Source organism: Opisthocomus hoazin, chromosome 4, assembly GCF_030867145.1.
Source record: "Opisthocomus hoazin isolate bOpiHoa1 chromosome 4, bOpiHoa1.hap1, whole genome shotgun sequence".
NCBI lineage: Eukaryota > Metazoa > Chordata > Aves > Opisthocomiformes > Opisthocomidae > Opisthocomus > Opisthocomus hoazin.
The window spans coordinates 46,951,329-46,970,473 of NC_134417.1; the positions used below are offsets into that span (position 1 = coordinate 46,951,329).

Genomic DNA, 19,145 nt, shown 5'->3' on the forward strand with positions numbered 1-19,145 from the left:
TAACAGGAAAGGACGTCAGAAGACCTGTAGGGATGTTTGAATAGAAATTATAATAGGGAAATAGGGGGGTAGGGGTGGGGGGTGTAATACTATAATGCAAAAGTGGAGGGTTGAGAAGGACTGGCAAGTTTAAATGCATACAAGCTCAAAGACAAATATGGTTCCCCAGTACCTGTAGAACAAGCCCTTGTCAGACAGGTGGAATCCAACACTTGCAGTGAGAAACAGAGGACAGCAATCAGTATCATTGGCAGTTACCAGAATTTCCTTTTCCAGAGGATGCTCTTACTTACGACCGGGTTCTTACCACATATGCACGTACTAACACTTTCTCCAGCCAACTTCAGAGCGACTGAAGCAATGAAGCTTCTGCCCATCATCATCATCTCTAGTAATATTCGTCTACTTCCTATTACAGCCTTCTGCACAAATAATAACCTCACATCGTATTTAAAAACCTTAGCAACTACGAATGATTTTCTGCACAGTATCTTGGAAGACAAGAGTAAACCACAGATACAAAAATTTGAATGTCTGGGATACACTAACACTAATGGAAGGAACTGATACTTCTTCAGCTGTAAACCAAAGGAGCCAATTTTAATATCTGGCTCCAAAACTAAAATGTTACTACAAACAAAAGGCAAAAATTGATACATATGAAGTCTTAGCACAGCCAAGACCTCACTAACTTACTCTACTTTTCGTACATTTAAAAGCTTCTTTAGCATTTTACAGGAGATTAATAAGAAACAGAAACACACACCATTTATTATCTGAAGAGGACCAACCACCAGTGACCATTAACTAGTGCAAAATTAATTCTCACAAGTGACATTTCTGAATCTTGATTAGCTAGAAGAGATCTTAGTTCATGTTACACAATGAATGTTTTTGACATGCAGATTAAATAAGGAATAACATTCTCTGTTGTTGTGCTCAGTTCAGTCTCCTTTTCATCGTGCATGTCACTGGATACTTCAGAGTTCCATTTGATCTGTAAATGGTTTAGTCTGAAGCCATGAAACACAAATTAATTTAGGCTATAGGAGTTATGTCACTATGTCTGAACATCAAATTGAAGCAGGCCTTCACTGAAATTCCTTGTTCATTTTCATGGTATCATTAAGTAAATATTGAACCAGTAAATCTTTATTCAGAAAAATCCTTTAGTGTAATCTGGATGTTTCCTGTGCTCAGATAAGCAGCATAAAACATACTTTGAAAGGAAAAAAACAAACAAACCACCACAACCAATATCAGAAGCACAACCAAAAGCAAAGCTATGAAGATTACAAAAACTGTCCCCTACGCAGCCGATCACAAAACCCAAGTCATCTTTTACACAGAATATTACTGAATTTTATTTCAGTACAGTCTGTAAAGCACAAAAGGGATAAGGAAGAGAAGAAGATAGCATGGGAACACTAGCTCTGTACCTAAGAAAATCAGAGAGCAAAAACGATAGATTTTAGTATTTCAGTACCTGGTATTACTGCATTTAGCTGCACGTCTTACTAAATCTATGATCAGAAAACAGGTTGAAAAGTCACACTCGTAAAGCAGAGCTTTAGTATAAGTTGCCAGGCAGTATTTTTACATCTCATGAAAACCATGCCTTGCAATAAACTGTATTTTCAGGCAGAAATAAAAGCCCACAGAATCACAGAATTGTCCAGGTTAGAAGGAACTTCAAAAGATCACCTGGTCCAGTCTTCCATGGGAAAAAGAACATAAATGAGATTATCTAGCACCTTGTCCAATACCAGCTTGAAAACCTCCAGCAATGGGGACACTACCATGTCCCTGGGGAGGCTGTTTCAATGAGAGGTCATTCTTACTATAAAAAAATTTTTTCCTATGTCAAGATGAAACCTCTCCCGATGCAACTTGCACCCACTGCCCCTTGTCTATCACCATGCGGTTCCTTGTGGACAGACCCCACACCTCAGTAAGAAGAAACTCTGAAAGCACACATGTATAGCTGAACTGGTTTTCACACTAAAGGGCAATTCCTGAATTCATGGACACAACACTCCTAGGGCACAGCTCCGAAGACACTGCTTCCAGAGGGGATACAGACCAAGGCTTCCCAGCCCAGGGCTCTCGGAGCAGCTCAGCCTCAGGAATTCCTCCTGCAACACCAGCTGGGGAGAGGGGGAATGCAGGTGCTATAAAGCAAACAAGAAATAAAGCACTGGCAGCCACCTCCCAATGGGGGCAGTTTTCCCCTAAATTGCTCCTAAGGAAGAAAAAAAATCCTGAGCATCCCAGGTAAGAGATGTGGGTTACATACTGCCAACCTGAAGCACACCAGAAGCATGAAGATTTGCCTTTTTTTTTAAAGAGTGAGCAGTATAATACAGTTTTTCTTACTTGCTTTCTACTTTACACATTAACGATATGCAGGTATACACTGAAAGGGCTCTCTTTAGGACCAGAAAAGGTAGCCTCAGGAGCAACACATTAACTATGAACAAGAACTAAAACACCCACCTCTAGAGCTTAAGGCTTCAAAGAAGCTACCAAGTATTTTGAGCACCTCCACTAAAAAGTGAAAAGAGGGGGGGAACCCAACATCAGCCCCAAAACACCCCGTCTTAAGAGGCAGCAGTAACAGCCCTGGACCTCACCTCCCTATCAGCCGACAGACTCTGCAAAAGCAGCCCAAACCCTCACGACGACACCGCGCACACCCTCCCCTCAGCCACCACAGTCAGCCACCCGCCAAACCCCAGATCCCGCCCCACCCCCACATCCCGCGCGCACCCGAGCATGCGCAGCGCAACCCTCAGGCCCACCCGGCAGGAAGCCGTCCTCCCACACCTTTACCAAACCCCACAACAGCGCCCTGCGCGCATGCGCACGCCGCCCCCGCGGCCCCCGAGCGGGGCGCGGCCGGCCGCGGGTGCCGGGGCAGCCGCTGTCAGGGCAGGTGGGCGTGGCCAGGGTGGAAGGCGGCCGGGATGAGGGCGGGGCCGGCGGCCGTGGCGGGGTCAGGAAGGCGGGGGAAGCGGCGGGGGAAGCGGGCGTGGAGCGGGCTTGGAGAGGCGCTGCCACCGGTGGCGGTACCGGGAGGGAACGGGCCATGGACGCCACCACGCTGGAACTGGACGCTGTGAAGTTCGCGCAGCTGGCGGTGCAGCGAGACCAGAGCGGGCGCTACCAGGAAGCGGTTTTCTACTATAAGGTACGGGGAGGGAGGCGGCGGCCGGCGGTTCCCTCAGGGCGCCGCGAGCCGCCCTGAGGCCCTTGAGCTACTGGTAGGTCTGCGCTGCCCCCCTCAGTCCCCATGACGGGCGGGGAGGGGAGGGGAGGGGTGGCGTGGCGTGGCCCGGCCCGGCCCGGCCCGGCCCGGCCTGGCCTGGCGGTGAGGTGCTCTGGGTCAGCGCTGCCTCCGCCGCTCCCCGGACGGGTACGCCCCGGCGGTTCCAGCCGAGGAGGCGGCGGCAGGTCCGGCGTGCGCGTCCGAAGTTTTGCCTGTCCGCGGAGGAGCAGCGTCCTTCGCGGCCGGCTGCGAAACGCGCTCTCCCCGCGTTTTCGAGTGGGAACAGGCGCTGCCCCTGCTCTCCCGCTTGCTGCCGGGCTGAGGGGCAGCGCTGCGGCCGCGGTGCCGGGAAAGGGGGTGCGGGGAGGGGCTGCTGCCGGCTGCTGGAGACGCTGCCGAGGAGGCTCGGTCGGCACCCGGCTACGCGCGGCTCTGACCCCCCGGCTGTGCGCTTCCGCTCCCGGCCTCGCCCCGCCGGGCCCGAAGGGCTGCTCGGCTTTACGCGGGAGAGCTGGGCGCCGAGCGCTGTGGAGAACTGCGAGCGGGGCCTGTCGCAGCTCCTGAGCGAGCAAGCTGGGAGCAACTCTGTTGTATAATCAGTCACTAAAGAAGAAGAGAGGTACTTGGTGAAATGCGTGGTCTGAGCTAGGTGCAGGTCACAGGCTACCTGTGACGTGTTTTTAACCATGGGCAAACGTTCTTTCACTCTCTCTGTGGGAATATTGAACCACATGTGAATATTCTTTCTGTTAGGGGCCTGGTTTTATTGTTTGCATACAGTTTCAGGTTGGTGTAACCAAGGCTGTGAGGAGGTTGATTCAGTGTCTTGCTCAGTATCTGTAGACTTACTATTGGTATCTAGTGGCTTCTGTGCAACCATTATGCATTTTTCCCTTGTGTAAGTTGTCTCATTTTGTTGGATTTATGTTTTGCAAAGTTACATTGAAGTTCTGTATCACACTGGCTTTACTTCTCACCTGCAAAAAGGGATTTCTTCAAAGCCTGTGTTTGTCCTTGTTGCAGTAACTATTCCACATATTCGATTATGCTGCCAGAGTGATTCTCTTCCATTAACTTGCCAAGAGCTCTGTAGTTGGGCTTTTACTTCATGAGTACTAGGTGTCTTTGAAATGTGTAAAAAGCATAGTGTTATTATCATTGTGGCCTATGCGTGTAAATATGAAAGGACAGGAAGAGGAGTATCTTTTTTTTTAACCTGGTTGTTAATGTGGGACGAGCTAAGTTTATATATGTAGAGCGTATATATGTGAAAGTTAATTACCTATAATAAGCTCTGTGCTTGTCAGCAGCAGTGTGTGCATGTGGTCTGATAGCTGTGTGCAGTACTACTTTAGTAAAGTACATTTCTCTGTATATCAGGAAGAAATTATCGAATGCTCTTCAGAAGATAATAATCTCTTTTTTTCTGCAGATAATCATTCTTGCACAATTTTGTACAGTGTATGGAAGGAAAATATTTTTCACTTGCAGCATACGGGTGATAGTCTTGCAAAGTGCAAAAATGCATCCCTAGCAGTCTGGTGCACTTCAAGCTACACATGACAATGAGTATAATCTAGAAAATGTTTTCAGGTTTGCAAAAGCTAGGCCACAGAGCAGCATGGTTATGGACACTGCTTTGTGCGAGGAAAGCTTTGAATCAAAACTCTGCAGCAAAGATGGTATTCAGACAGGTGACTCTTGTCAGTCCAGGGTTAGGTATTGACTCTTGTGCCAGATGATATGTGGAGGTGTTGGTGTTCAAACTTACTGTGATCAGGAGAAGTGAGAACAAACTCAGCAAGTATTGTTAAAGCAGAATTCTTTATGTATGATTTAGCCGACATAGGTTTAGCTTTCTGAATGTTGCGTGATGAGTTGGTGTCAATGTTAGGTTAAACAAGAGCAGTTACAAAATATCGTCTGGTATTTTGGGGGTACTTTGTGCTTTTCACAGAGCAAAGAAGCTTTGGCCTGAAACCAACTTTCTTCCAGCTGCTCTAAGCAGTTGAGAGCCCACTGATGCAACTTCGAAGCATGTGGAAAAGCTGGGTACTGAAATGGATTCTGCAAGAACTTGAGCTTAAGGTCAATGCATGATGCAATGCAATGGCACACGGGGAAATGCTACTATTTGTTACCATTAGACGGCAAATGGACCTGTCGGAATGGAGTTCCTACGGCTAGCAAGTGCTGTTTGCTTCGTGCTATCACGTAACTTTGACAGATTCCTAGAGACGGGCTGTATGTGAGCCAGCTTAGGGTAACTTTTGCTAATGGTGCTCTACAGAAATGTCAGAAAGGATTCGAGCACCTGAGGACTTCAGCAAAACTGCTGAAGACAGTTAGTAAGTTTGACTGTTGACCAGCAGTTAACAACTTGTAAACTGATGATCAATAGTTAGCTTAGTGTGACTGTGGCACACTACGCATGCCAAAGAATAGTAGTGGCATCGTAGAGATTGTAAATACCAACTCTGAATTGCATGTCCGTCTTGTCACTGGAAACAGATGTCATGCTGGCTCTGCAGGCAGTTGGTCAACTGCTTCAGTCCTTTAGAGCCTTAATTTGTAAGAGACTGTTTTCAATATGCTTACATCTTAAAACCAGGCAGAACAGTTGTGCTTGAAATCACAGAAGCAACATCAATTATGCATTGTTCTTGCTGCACTGGTTTGAAAATCCACATTTGTTCTTTGTGTCATATGTAGACAATTTACCATTATGATACAGTGCCTGTTCTGTCAGTCTTTGCTTGTGGTGTGTCACAGACAAGCATATACATCCTTTGAGCAGGTATCTGTAGTGCATTTTTTTCCCCAAAAAAATTAGTTGTATGCTGGACCTAAATGGTAGCAAATTGCTACATATAGCTGGCACAGTACTTCTATTTACCTTTCCGTTGCTGTGGACGTTTTATGTGATGGGTGTTGACAGGGAATACGTGGTACTTGGTTCTGTGAGCTTGTCAGTGAAAATTTATCCTGATAACAAGTACAGGCTGTATCAGGATCCATTTTAAGCTTGGGCAAACTAGACAGATGTGTATGGGAGCAAATTACTAAGCTTGACAGAAGGCATGGCCATAAACCCAGCAAGAGACCCTCTGGCCATGGCTCTGTGCTTGCCATGTGCGGAGCAGCCTCTCGGAGCAGCTCTTTAGTTATTGTTCTGCTTCCTACATACTCAGCCTGCTATATGACCACCTCCTTCTCTCTTCTACAGCTGCTTGGAAGACGAGCACTGCCACAGAAGTCTGAGTTTTTTTCCATGCCAATAATGAGGACAAAATAAGGTTCTTATCCTCATTTTTTTGAGTGACAATTTTCAATTTACCATATGCTTCTGAGACTGTGTCAGCTCTGACTGTTTATTACAACCCTGCCAAACATTACGTGTTTTTCATAAATTTCGTGAACGGGTAGACAGCTTATGCAACTGAAGGAGTTTTCCTGTCCGGCACAAATCTATTAAGAAAAAAGCCTTAATGTGAATAATGAACTCTTCTTCTGAGCTGGAGGCCTTCACTCTCTCCTGGAAACAGACTTTCATCAATATCTGGTGTTTTGTGTACACACGAACGCTTAAAAAACAAAGTGTGAGGAGCTAGGAGACTAAATTTGTAGACTTTCCAAATTTAATGGCTTTATGTGAGTGATACTAAAAGAAAAGGCTTTCTAAACTATGCCTCTGATTTTTGAAAAGCTTTTATATTGGTTTTCTTTCATTATTATTACATTAAATGCAAATAGCTTTTGAGTAGCTTCCCCCCCCCCCCAACCTTAAATCTACAGCTTTAAACATAAAAGGCAGTTTGTGGCTTGGGAGCTTTACTTAACTGATTTCAGTGCTTGCTTGAAAAATTTTACTTAAAATCTTCTAGTTCCACGCATTACTATACAGGCAGACCAAAGATCTGGCCTTATAGAGTCTCAAAAGGGTTTTTATAGTCCTACGGATTATCCTATGTGTGAGAAATTGGACGTGATCTCATTTATAAATTGAAACTTGTTCTTTCCATCAGAATTTCCCAGCAGCTTCTGCGTCTTTTTGCAGATGTAGGGGCTTGCTTTCGTGTACCTGATGGCTGCTGGTAGGCCCTCTGTTTAGGGAAAGTAATTTTCTAGGCATCAAACATTAACTTCGTTTCAAATTCTTCTCTCTGCAGGAAGCTGCACAAGCCTTGATTTATGCTGGGATGGCAGGGTCCAACTTGGAAAATATTCAAGAAAAGATAAATGAGTACTTGGAGAGAGTTCAAGCTCTCCATTCAGCAGGTGGGTAAGGGCTTTCTAATTAAACCTCTGCTTTAATTAATTGAGTGGAAAGTCTTTTGGTGCTGTGAAATGTATCAATGATGTTTGCTCTGTTTTTAATTATTCTGATTTTCATGTCATTTGTGAAGGACCACAAATACAACGAGCACATCAGTGCTTTGAATTCTGATATATCAGAAATGAAGCGGAGACTTACTACCTAAAGACTTGGGTGTGGGTGGTATTCTTTCCTCTCAAATATTCTTAGGAACCACATCTGCAGAGCAAACCAGAGTAATTAAATATAGCAACAAAAATTGATCAGGAACACATCAAAACTCACCTCAGCTGCACCATGGGTTTGAAGCAAGTGGATTCTGGTACTTATGTAGAATTACTAACTTTAAGAGGGCAGAAGAGCTCTTTGGGTCTCATGAGGCTTTGCTTGTTTGATCCAGTTTCAGTGTTTGTGCTTAGACAAAAATCTCAAATTTTTGCACACCTGCAATTCTCAGTTAGAATCATAGAATCACTTGGCCAAAAAGGGACCTTGGGAGGTCTGTAGATCAATCTCCTGCTCAAAGCAGGGTGGACATTGATTTTTTTTTTTTTTTTTTGGACCAGGTTGCTCAGGTGCAGTCATGTCCTGAAAGCGTTTAAGGACAGAAATTCCTGGGTGCCTCTGGGCCCCTGTTCCAGGGTGCAATTTTATTTTTAGTGATTTTTTGTTATTGTTGTTTAAATATATCTAGTTGGATTTTCTCCTGTTTCAATTCACAGCCACGGTCTCTTATTCCCTTTCTTTGCACTTCAGTGAAGAGCCAGAGTCCATTTTCTTCATAACCTTATGGTTATTGGCAAGTTGCTATTAGAGATGGCTCTGTCCCCCCAAAGCCATTTCTCCTCCTGGCTGCACAAGCCCTGCTCCCTCAGCTTCTTCTCAAAAGGCCAGGTCCTTCAGCCACAACCATCTTCAGGGGCCCGAGATCGGATGCGGTATTCCAGATAGAGCCTACTGAGTGCTGAGTAGAGGATGGTCATCGCTTCCCCCATCTCCTGGCTATGCTCCTGCTGACACAGCCCGGGGTGCTGTTAGCCTTCATCACAGGCTTGGGCTCACCCAGCTCTGCCCCAGGACCCCAGGCCCTTCTCTGCAGAGCCCTACCCTGCAGGGTGTTAGTCTGTCCCAGGCACAGGGCACAGCGTTTGTTCTGCTTGAATTTTCTGAGGTCCCTGTCAACCTGTTACTTTAGCTTCTCTGTGTCCCTTTGAATAGCAGATGTGTTCTTGAGTGAATCGGTTTGGTGGGGTCTGCAGCCTTGATGAAGGTGCACTCAATCTTCTCTTTCAGGTTATTAATAAAGGTATTCAATGAGATACACACCTAAGGAACTTCTGTGTATTTCCATAGGTGATGTGTTTTCACAAATGGCATAATACTTACGTAATTAAAGCACTTTGTCCTTAGTGTAGTATGAAAGAGATTTTATTTACATTATTTGACATGAAATATCCTGAGACTGTATCTCTGCTTTGGGGAGAAGGGGTGGTGTTTTCTTGTTCTTGAAAAGATGGTTTTAGCAAAGTTCAAAAAGAGTTGGGTTCCAGCCAAAAAATAGGTATTGCCCACCTGATTAGAACTGCTAGTGTTTCAGTACCATGGTAAGGATGTTTTTACAGGTCTGCCACTGTAGAAAGCTGAATACTTTCTTTTTCATTTAGTTCAGTCACAGAACACAGATCCTCTGAAGTCAAAACAACAGTTGGACTTGGAGCGTGCTCACTTCCTAGTTACACAGGCTTTTGAGGAAGATGATAAAGGCAATGCAGAAGAAGCTATAGAGTTGTACACAGAAGCGGTGGAACTCTGTTTGAAAACAGTATGTTAAGCTACAGGTTAACTTGGTGGAATTATGTGATGGTAAGAAATTCTTCCACTTACACAAGTGACTGACCCTTAAAGGCTGGCTTAAAAATGGAGTGCCTGTATTTCTAAAAACTATTTTTTAATCATTTTTTGACCTTTTTTTTTTTTAGTGTTTCGTCCAGTTTTTGTGTTATGTTGCTATTTAACACTGTAAATTTATGGGGACTTGTGATTTATGTGTTTTTCCTGAACTGGATTATACTAAAAGCTAGAAATATTCTGGAATTTTTTTCATGTTAATTTTTGTCTTGGAGTGAATGCAACACTAAAACAGAAATTAAAAACTGTTAAAACTGAAGATGACTTGCTAATTTGTCAGCTATATTACTTTCTGACTACGTTAAAGGAAGTAATTTAAGGGAAATTTTTGCGTGTAACACTTTCGGAAAACATAATGGTCTACTAATGCCAAAACTTGTAAAAATAGTACTTGATTACTCAGTGCTTAGCATTAAAGCTGTTATGAGTGAATTCAATTCACACTGAAATTGATGGCAAGGATGAATTTGCCATTATGTAAGTGATGGAGAATATAATTACAGGTACTGCTTTTTTCCCTTAAGTCCAGTTGCCTTAACTAACTCATTACAGGAAGAGCTCACCATCATAATGTAACTCCACCAAGCCTGTTTTTCCCTTCTCTTCCTTTTTATAATATATGTATATGTGGGTTGTTGGGAGGGGAATGTTACTTTTGCTTCATGCTTTATTCTTTGCTCTGAATTCTTTAAACTGGTTTTATGTAGGCTAAAAAACACTGGGGATGCAGTGTAACAGATCAAGAGTTAGAACTGCTCTAGTTTTTCCACTTGAGCTGTTGGAGCAGAAAGTCTTCAGTCTATTACATAAAACTTACTGCAGCAGCATACTGGTTTTCCTCTGCTATGTTGCTCCTTCTGGTGTGTCAGTGCATGCAAATATTACTTACATATATTGAAGTTAGTCTGAAATTATCTCCTATAAACAGCTGCTTTTATCGGGTATTTCATTAGGTGCAGATACTGCTGAAGTTTCTTTTAATCTTGACTAGCATGTTATTTTGCTGAGATGACTGTAGGCTTTGTCCCTCGGGGTGATCAAAAAGTACCTTCTTCCCAAGATGAAAGAAGATTGAAGGAACTCTGCTATCTTGAAGCTTTACTTCTGTCTTTCTCCTCAGTATATTCAGGTGGAGAGATTTGTTTCTTCCTTACCCTGGAAGTTGTCACAGAGCAGTGATGCTGCTCCTAGATGAGTGTGCTGGTGTTTTATCTCCAGTCCTTACCTTCATACAAGTCTTTTCGAAGCAGGAACTCCAGGGTGTAGTTGATTTGCAAATGAAAATAGTTGCTTGTAGAGGGTCTTTCTAGTTTTGTTTCTTGGGGTGACAGTAGCTTGCTTTTTGTTTCCTCGGTTGACCTAGCTGACCTGGGAGAATTCATCAAGGCACAAAGCTAGAATCAGAAACCTGCTTGTGGGTGTCACAGGAGAAACCATACCTCATGTTGTGCATCTTGCAGATTGTTTAGCTGCAGTAGCTGTGCTTCATCTGTAAGGAAAACAAAAGTGTAAGCTGTCATAGCTGACCTCCCAACTGGGGACAGTTGTTAGCACTCTTGATAATCTGTTTTGGTGCCCTGTCAGAGATTGTTTTATGCAATAAGTGTGCAGGAACAAGATTTTTAAATTGCAAGCAATCTTGTTTGTTTGTATTTTATGAAAGTAATCGTTCAAAAAAATTTTTTTTCTAAGTCACCATTATTATTTTTTGATTCATTTGAGGAAAAAGAATTGGAACACATGTAAGCTCAGTAGCATACGTAACATTTGTTTTTGTCTTCTTTCTGCCCATAGTGTTTTAATATGGTTTTCTTCTGGCAAATTTTATGTGTATACAGTGCTTCCCATGCTGAAGAATTTTAAAAATCACTTCCATTCTATGAACATTCACTAGAACAGCAAAATGATATACACTTAGTATGCTCTTTATGCTGAGATTTTAGAAAAACATGTTTGCTCATTTCAAAAGAGAATTGGAAAAAATAGCTAGTTACTGTTTGCTGTAATCTGTAAGTGTGGAATTTGACAAACTGAGCTTGTAAGACCTGTCGTTTTTTTGCATATGTAGCTTTTTCTTTTATTTTGCACTTAAGGCTACTGAAACTTCAGAAGCAGGCCTCCAGTCAAAACTGAAACAGCTGGCTCGACAAGCACTGGATAGGTGAGTATTGCCTGTGTTAGTAAACATACTTGCTGTCAGGTCTAAGCGTGCTCTCTGAGCTGACTTGTCAATCTAGCGTGTCTGTTCCGTACTGCAAAGTGTATGGGTTTTAGGTGGAGCAAGTCTCTATAGAGTTCTCCAGGCAGATGGCTGCCGTCTACTATACCGCTGAATATAGCGGCCGTTGTGCCAACCCTCTGGGAGTCTTGGGAGATGCAGAATTAGGAAAGGACTCAGTGCATTGCTACTAACAAATAGAACTTCAGTCTTCAGAGGTATAAATCGGAATACTCTACTACAATTTTTGGCTTCTATAAAAATGCTGAATTCGGGCCAGCACAAAGTCAGGGTATCCCTTCATAAGGAAGACAGGTAGGTTGGAAACTGGGAAATACTTATCTTGACGGTAGCAATCTCATTGTATGGGTAGATCTGGTGGAGTGGATTCAATAGCTGAAACGTGTTACACGAGTGTAAGTTCAATGTACTATTTTTAAATCAGCTGTATGATGGTGAATAACGGACTATATTGGGCCGAGTTTCAGTATAAGCTGGTTTGCAGCACTTCTCAGTCTGTGTTCAAAAAACCCCATATTTTACATACACGTGACTAGCCAGCAGCTTAATACAACAACAACAACAAAACATGACTCCTGAAGACACAGTCTTCAAGCAGTTGAAATGCTGGGTTGTGAGAATGCTAGGGGGTTTGTACTGCTGTTGTAGCTGCTAGACAAATTAAATCCTGAAGGTATGAGAGGATGCAAATTGGTTTTCTTGCTCTGTGTTTCAGTGGTCTTATTCTGAGGTTCCAGATAGTGAACACTTATGCGAATTCTTCTATTAGCATAGTTTAAAGGCAACAAAAAAATCTAATGAGTTTTGTCGAAAGTAGCTTATATATGAATTGGAAATGCTATATTTTAATTTATTCTAGGACAGGAAAATAAAGAAGTAATGGCATTGGAAATTGATTTTTCTTAGGAAAAGTGGTATTGATCAACTCGGGCATTTGTTCATTCCATTTAACACATGTGGGAACGTGAACCAAGCAAATAAGTGAACCATAACTATGTTTTTATCTTTGTTGTAAACAAAGTACATTTTTATCTGCTTTAGAGCAGAGGCACTGAAGGAATCTGTGTCAAAGTCAACTCAGAAGAAGTCAACTACAGCTAAACCAAATCAGCCGGTCAGAACATTCTTTCCATTGGGACCTGATTTTTCTTTAAATGATAAACCACAGACAATCAGAGCAGTACAAGCTAGTGAATCTCAAGGTCAAAGATACACTGCAGAGGAGATTGAAGTACTCAGGTAAGTTGAAGACAGATTTTTAGAAAATATTATCTTTTGTGCTTACATTCTTTGTGCATCTTACACAGTAGATTGAAACAGCTGAAGATGAGGTGTATAAACAGACGGCTGGAAACCACCTTTTACAAACCCTGTTGCTGCTATTACTTGCACATTAATAAATTCTCATATTCTCTATGGTAATGTAGTTAGTGGCTCTTATTCACAGAGCATACTTTCTAGTTTGTATTTAGAAGACAATTCCTTCTAACCCACTGCCAGAATTATTTTTCATAGCTGTATTTTTGTATGTTACACATAATGTACCTGACCGAGTTTATGAAAGATCTGCTCTGAGAAGCCAAGGTACAAAGATGGTTTTGTAGATCATGCAACTACTACTTCACTGGAAATTGAGGAAGTATAATATTTTGTAGGGTTGTAACTTCTGTTACATCCAGTTTATTTTGCTTTGACTTTTATTATAGGTGGAATAGGCTACAAATAATTCATAAAACCTTTAGCCTAAATCATGAATTTTGAAAACCATCAAATATATCTTAAAACTAGATGGGTTTTCTGATAGGTGTTCTAACCTTCTTCCTTCTCCCTATGCAATAAAAAAGATTGTGATTGAGGTGATGCTCAACACTGTCCAGGATTTGATCATAAAACATGTAGTGTGCTTGTTGACCTTGGGGTTCTTAAATGGACTGAGGATATGGTCATGAAGATAGAAATGTAGGTGTGTTGGAGAAGTTTCAGAGCATTAAGAATTGCCTTATTAAAATTTCACTTTTTTTCCTCTTGTGGTGCCTGTGCAGTAAATTTTTCCGGGTTTGTGGATGGTTTGGGGGGCTTTAGGGTATTTTTTTCATGTGTGTTTTTTTTTTTTGTTGTTGCTGTTGTTATTGTTTCAGTCTTGCAAGAGTTTCACATCTTTAATCATCATTTGATTTAAAAATATTTCACATACCTCTTTCAGTTAACTCCTTGTTTGAAACTTAAATTACATTCACATTTAAATATGATTCTCATTTTTTTGTTCTGTGCACTTTAATGAAAAATGTACTAATAAACAGTATTTTTGTTGTTTGGCAAAATGTTCCAAAATACTGCCAGGTGAAATCTAAGTGTTGCTAATTGTTAATTGCTGTCAACTTATCCTAAGACTATCTTTAATGAGAGGCTTAAGTGGCTTGAGAAATTCTATTTAGACAAACATGGTTTTAAATGTGACTTCTAGAGCTGTGAAGAGGTTTGTGGCTGATAATCATTTCTGTGCCGACATGGTGACTTCTCCAGAGGTATGTACTTGGACAATTAGTGACGGAGCCATCAAGTACTGCACATTTCAAACCCAAATAAATACAGTGGCTGTTCCATTTTCAAGAGGTAGTCATCTTGTTTTCAGAAGCATTGTGTCTTGTTAGTTTTTAAAGACTAATTTTGTGTTACCATCCAGAACTTCGTTTTTGGAAGATGATAGATAGGTTTGTAACTTTTTTTTTTTTTCCTTACGACTTGCAGGAAGACTTCAAAAATTAATGGCATTGAATATGTACCTTTCATGAGTGTTGATCTGAGGGAACGTTTTGCATTCCCTATGCCATTTTCGTAAGTGTGATTTAATTACTGAACTTTTGGTTTTATTTCCAAATCTTTCCCATATTTGGTATTTCTGTGTTTTCTTTTTCAGAGTTTAAAATGGTGTAAGTAAGCTTTTAAGCATAATTCACGAAGAGGTATTTAAATACTACCACTTCCTTTTTCCAGACTGATCTTAAAACTGTTTAATGTAAGCTGATCCTGCTCTGCAGTGCTTTTGCATTGATGTCTTCAGGCCTATAAGGACAACACTGTGTTTGGCCTTTTGGAGTACTGGGCTGGCAGCTTGGGTCCATTTCCGGATTTTGCTGCATGCTCGTTAGTTTAGTTCCCTCTGCCTCAGTTCCTTGTAACGTGAAGGTGATAGCCATTTCCTCTGTAAAGGGCTATTCCAAGGAAGAGTGATGCGTAACTGCTAGACCTTCGTTCATGAGCAATAATAATATGTTAAGATTATATAGCTGTCATAGACAAAGACACCTGGGGTTGGTTCCTCCCCCCCCAATTTTCTGCTGAAGCCTTGTTAATCAGACAAGCCTCAGTATTTTCAGAACTAAAGAAACTTTTTATTATTAGTTCATTGTATTGAAATAAAGTGAAGAACTTGAGTTTCTTCTGGTATAGATTTTTTTTTTTAATTCCCTTTTCCTGTTCAGTCCTGTATGAAGGAAGCTTTATTTCTTGTTTTTAATATTTTTTCTTTTTTTTCCCTAAAAATCACGAACTTAGCAGTAGTGTTCTTTGAAATTGTTTTATAGCTCTGTACGCAAACTTGTGTAACTGTCGTGCACGTATCTTGCACCATCTATCAGACATATAAGACTGGACATAGCTTGAAAAGCTTTTCCAAACTGCTATTGATTTATTTGTACCTTTTTCTCTCTTAAATCTAGTGATAAATGTGGGAAGTTACCATTATCCCCCAAACAGAAAGCAATGTTTGCCAAGTGGGTGCGACCAGATGACATAACAAATAACCCTACAATGATTTATACCGTATCAAGTTTCAGCATAAAGCAAGTAAGTTGTTCCTAAAGAGAAATGTGTGCTGCTAGCAGTTTATTGCAGGGGATATAAGACCTTCTGGTTCAAAAAGGAATCCCCAAATGTGAGAGTTTTCCTTGGCTCTCACAAGACAAAATAAGTAGATAAATAAGTAGTATCACTTCAGATTCCATGGAGAATAAACAGGTGTGTGAGCAGTGGAAGAGAAAACCAGGATTTGAATTCCAGCATAAAATCCTGTTTTCCAGAAATAGTACTAAGGTTAGTATGAAAAAGGGCAAGGTGTACTCTGTAGCAAATTGTTCACTTAATTCACTGCGTGGAAAAAGTTTTGGAAATACTTTTAAATTCTTGTTTGACAGGAAGCAGGGTGGCCCGTTGAGAATAGTGGAAGTGTCTTGTTTAGTTTTAAGCTGCAGATGGCCCAAGCTGTTCTGAAATCAGCAATAGATTATGTCATTGGATATGGTTTATATTACACAGCATGTTTTGGGGTGGAGGGAGCAAGTGTGAATGAATGCACTTGCCTCTGTCATTAATAATTCTAACTCTGTTTTGCTCTGTAGGGCCCTCATATTGAGCAAACATACATTTCCTGCCTTTTTAGTAGTAATTTTGCTTTTCTTGGTTCAGTCCTTTCCCTTTTGAAGGGAATTGCTAAATGATGATTTTGCTTCCTTCCACACACCCCGCTTGTGTTTTGCTATCTAAGTTATTAGTAAATATCCTCACTGTTTTTCTTTTCTTTATAGACAATAGTATCAGATTGTTCTTTTGTGGCATCATTAGCTATCAGTGCAGCATATGAAAGAAGATACAACAAAAAATTGATCACAAGGTAAGTAGCTTTTGCTTTCTAAGATCTTTTCAGATGTAATACTGCCAAGCTCTTGCAATATGTTCTATGACAGTTGGACACAGTAAAAACTAGCATTTGTTTCACCTTCATCTCCCTAGGACTCGTGTGGCTTTAGCATTTCTGAGAGGGAAGGCAGCTTTATATAGATGTGTATACAGACACTGGAGTCTAACTTTAGATGTGCTTTGAGGAGGAATAAATAGTTTGGAAGGCTTTCTTTGTTTTTTTAATAGAAATATTACTTATAATGCTTTATGGGTTTATTTTCCTACTTTGTTATGCCAACTGCTGTGCAACAAGTGGTCCATCTTTCATCTCATTGCAGAATTAATGTTAACAACACTATCTCAGTTCCACTTGACCTGCACCTTGTGATAAATTTGGCGTGGGTTTGGCAGCCTCTGCCGGGAGCCCGTTGCCAGACCAGTGTGTGCATGTTGTCCCTGGATTTTTTTTTGGTTTAACCTATACTCATTAGAACTGAACTTTTATTCTTTTCAAGAGCAGTGAGTTCTGCACTGTCTTCTCCATCTTCAAATGTTTGACTTGTATAAATAGTGTCTGTGTGAATAACTACAGATATGTAAATACCGTTCATTTAATAGTAAGATAAATTTGTTTGCCTTGCTTATATTGGAGAAATAATCAGGTTACTTATGGTCTTTTTGTTGCTGATTTAAGCAGAGAACTGCAGCAAGAGCCAGGCCTGAAAAATAAAACCTATTTAAACATCACTGTAATTTTTACTGAATTTGAGTTGCTCTTTCATTAAAAAATCCATATTTATGTTCAGTGTAAATTCCAGAAACAGTCTATGTTAATCCCACTTTTATTGTTATCAGTGTATGTACAGCCAAGACATTTATGTCATAATTTCCTCTGTTTTGTTTTTTTTTATTAACAGCATAATTTACCCTCAGAATAAGAAAGGAGAGCCAGAATATAATCCATGTGGCAAATACATGGTGAAGCTTCATATCAATGGTGTACCTAGAAAGGTAAATGGCTTTGGGGAGACAATGCAGCTACTGTTTATTTTGTGTTTTTAAAGACTTGATCTGCCACACTGTGCAGCTATGCTTGCATAGCAAAAACTTTAGATACGTTTTGTTGGAAAGTGGGTTTTAATTGTTAAACCTTTTGAGATTCATTTTGATTGTGAAGTATGCAAAAGAATGTAGGTGTTTCTTGTACAGACACTCACATTAAATGCATAAAAAAATCTTTAGATTGCTTAAAAGAATTATGAAAACCACACAGGAACAAAATTATGCATCCCATATTTATGAATAGGGGGTGCAAGTAATCCACTTCTCCACTCCATCATAGAAAGGAAGTTACAGAACTAGAAAGTACAGAGAGGGAAATCCAGGAAGAGTATAGACATGGAATGACCGTAGAGTAATTCACATGACCCCAGGTTTTAGTAAGGGGAGGAGATGCCTGAAGATATATGATAGAATTTCCTAAACTCACAAAGAGCTTCATTTTCTTTTTAGTGCAATAAATAAGGGCATAAAAGAATCACAGAATGTTCGGAGTTGGAAGTGACCTCTGGGGATCATCTAGACCAACCCCCCTGCCAAAGCAGGGTCACCTAGAGCAGGCTGCACAGGATCTTGTCCAGGCGGGTCTCGAATATCTCCAGAGAAGGAGACTCCACAACCTCCCTGGGCAGCCTGTTCCAGGGCTCTGTCACCCTCAGAGGGAAGAAGTTCTTCCTCATGTTCAGACGGAACTTCCTGTGCCTCAGTTTGTGCCCATTGCCCCTTGTCCTGTCGCTGGGCACCACTGAGAAGAGTTTGGCCCCATCCTCCTGACACCCACCCTTGAGATATTTGTAGGCATTTATAAGGTCCCCTCTCGGCCTTCTCCAGGCTAAACAACAAATGTATTTCTTCATATAATACTTAACTGTAGCACTGATTATTGCAGATTGTAGTGACTGATGAGTGTTTATGGGAGTTCAAAAGCTGAGTGGTCATGTTCATGGGGAGGGTGAGTAAGGGAGAAGTCCTCAAAGGCTATTAATTCCTAAGATTTGGGTCAGGAAGTCCCCGAGCTGTGAAATTACAGAATCTGAATGAGTGTTTCAGGGAAGTGTAATTTACATGCTTGCTTTACTCTTAATACTCTTTCCAAAAAATCTCCTAACGGCTGCCTTTTGTTAGGGTGAATGGCCATTTGCTCTTCTGTGAAAAGGATTATTCACTCCTGCACAGAGAGGATTTGACCAGAATATGTGCTGTGTTAGTAGCCTGTGTTGGTAACGGACTGATGTCAACGTGAAACTGAAACACCTGTTCTGGGATACTCTTTCAGACCGCTACAAATACTACAGTAACAATCTGTAATAATGCCAAATATACTCCACCTAATTTAAAGAAGAATTGTTAATACTTTCACAACTGCTGGTTTGGGGTTGTGTTTTTATCCTTTCTAGAGAGAAGTTGTTTAAATCTGAAGTAGACACTATGGAAGTGATGTGACACATAGTTTGTTTCCTTATATATAAATAACTGTTTACTTTTCTGTTGGCTACCAAGCACAGACCATGCTGTTTCCTAACTAGGTGAGGGATATTGACAGGCTTTTTTCTCCTTTTTCCCACACTGGTAATTATACTGACCTTTTCTGTGGCTACTGTTTTCAATTGATACTAAACATTTTACAAGAGCATACTGTCATCATTGCCATTTTACACAGGGGAAAGCGAGGCCGGCGG

At 41.2% G+C, this 19,145-nt stretch overlaps 1 protein-coding gene across 7 annotated transcripts in view; it reads left to right on the top strand.

The window, feature by feature from the left end:
- Window positions 1–2,887: 2,887 nt before the first annotated feature.
- CAPN7 (calpain 7) overlaps window positions 2,888–19,145 on the top strand; it is a 36,955-nt gene continuing 20,697 nt past the window's right edge. For 4 of the 7 annotated variants that reach the window (XR_012763734.1, XM_075418901.1, XM_075418908.1 and 1 more), the window contains exons 1-9: window positions 3,010–3,190; window positions 7,438–7,546; window positions 9,248–9,405; window positions 11,585–11,652; window positions 12,772–12,969; window positions 14,479–14,565; window positions 15,450–15,576; window positions 16,314–16,399; window positions 17,325–17,418. Coding sequence is in view for 6 of the 7 variants with exons in the window: in XM_075418901.1 (XP_075275016.1) it covers window positions 3,089–3,190; window positions 7,438–7,546; window positions 9,248–9,405; window positions 11,585–11,652; window positions 12,772–12,969; window positions 14,479–14,565; window positions 15,450–15,576; window positions 16,314–16,399; window positions 17,325–17,418 (1,029 nt within the window). In the remaining variant the exon portion in view is untranslated. Of the gene's footprint in view, window positions 2,936–3,009; window positions 3,191–6,494; window positions 6,565–7,437; window positions 7,547–9,247; window positions 9,447–11,584; window positions 11,653–12,771; window positions 12,970–14,478; window positions 14,566–15,449; window positions 15,577–16,313; window positions 16,400–17,324; window positions 17,419–19,145 lie in introns of those variants that run through there. The other 3 variants (XM_075418904.1, XM_075418905.1, XM_075418907.1) reach the window with 3 other exon arrangements.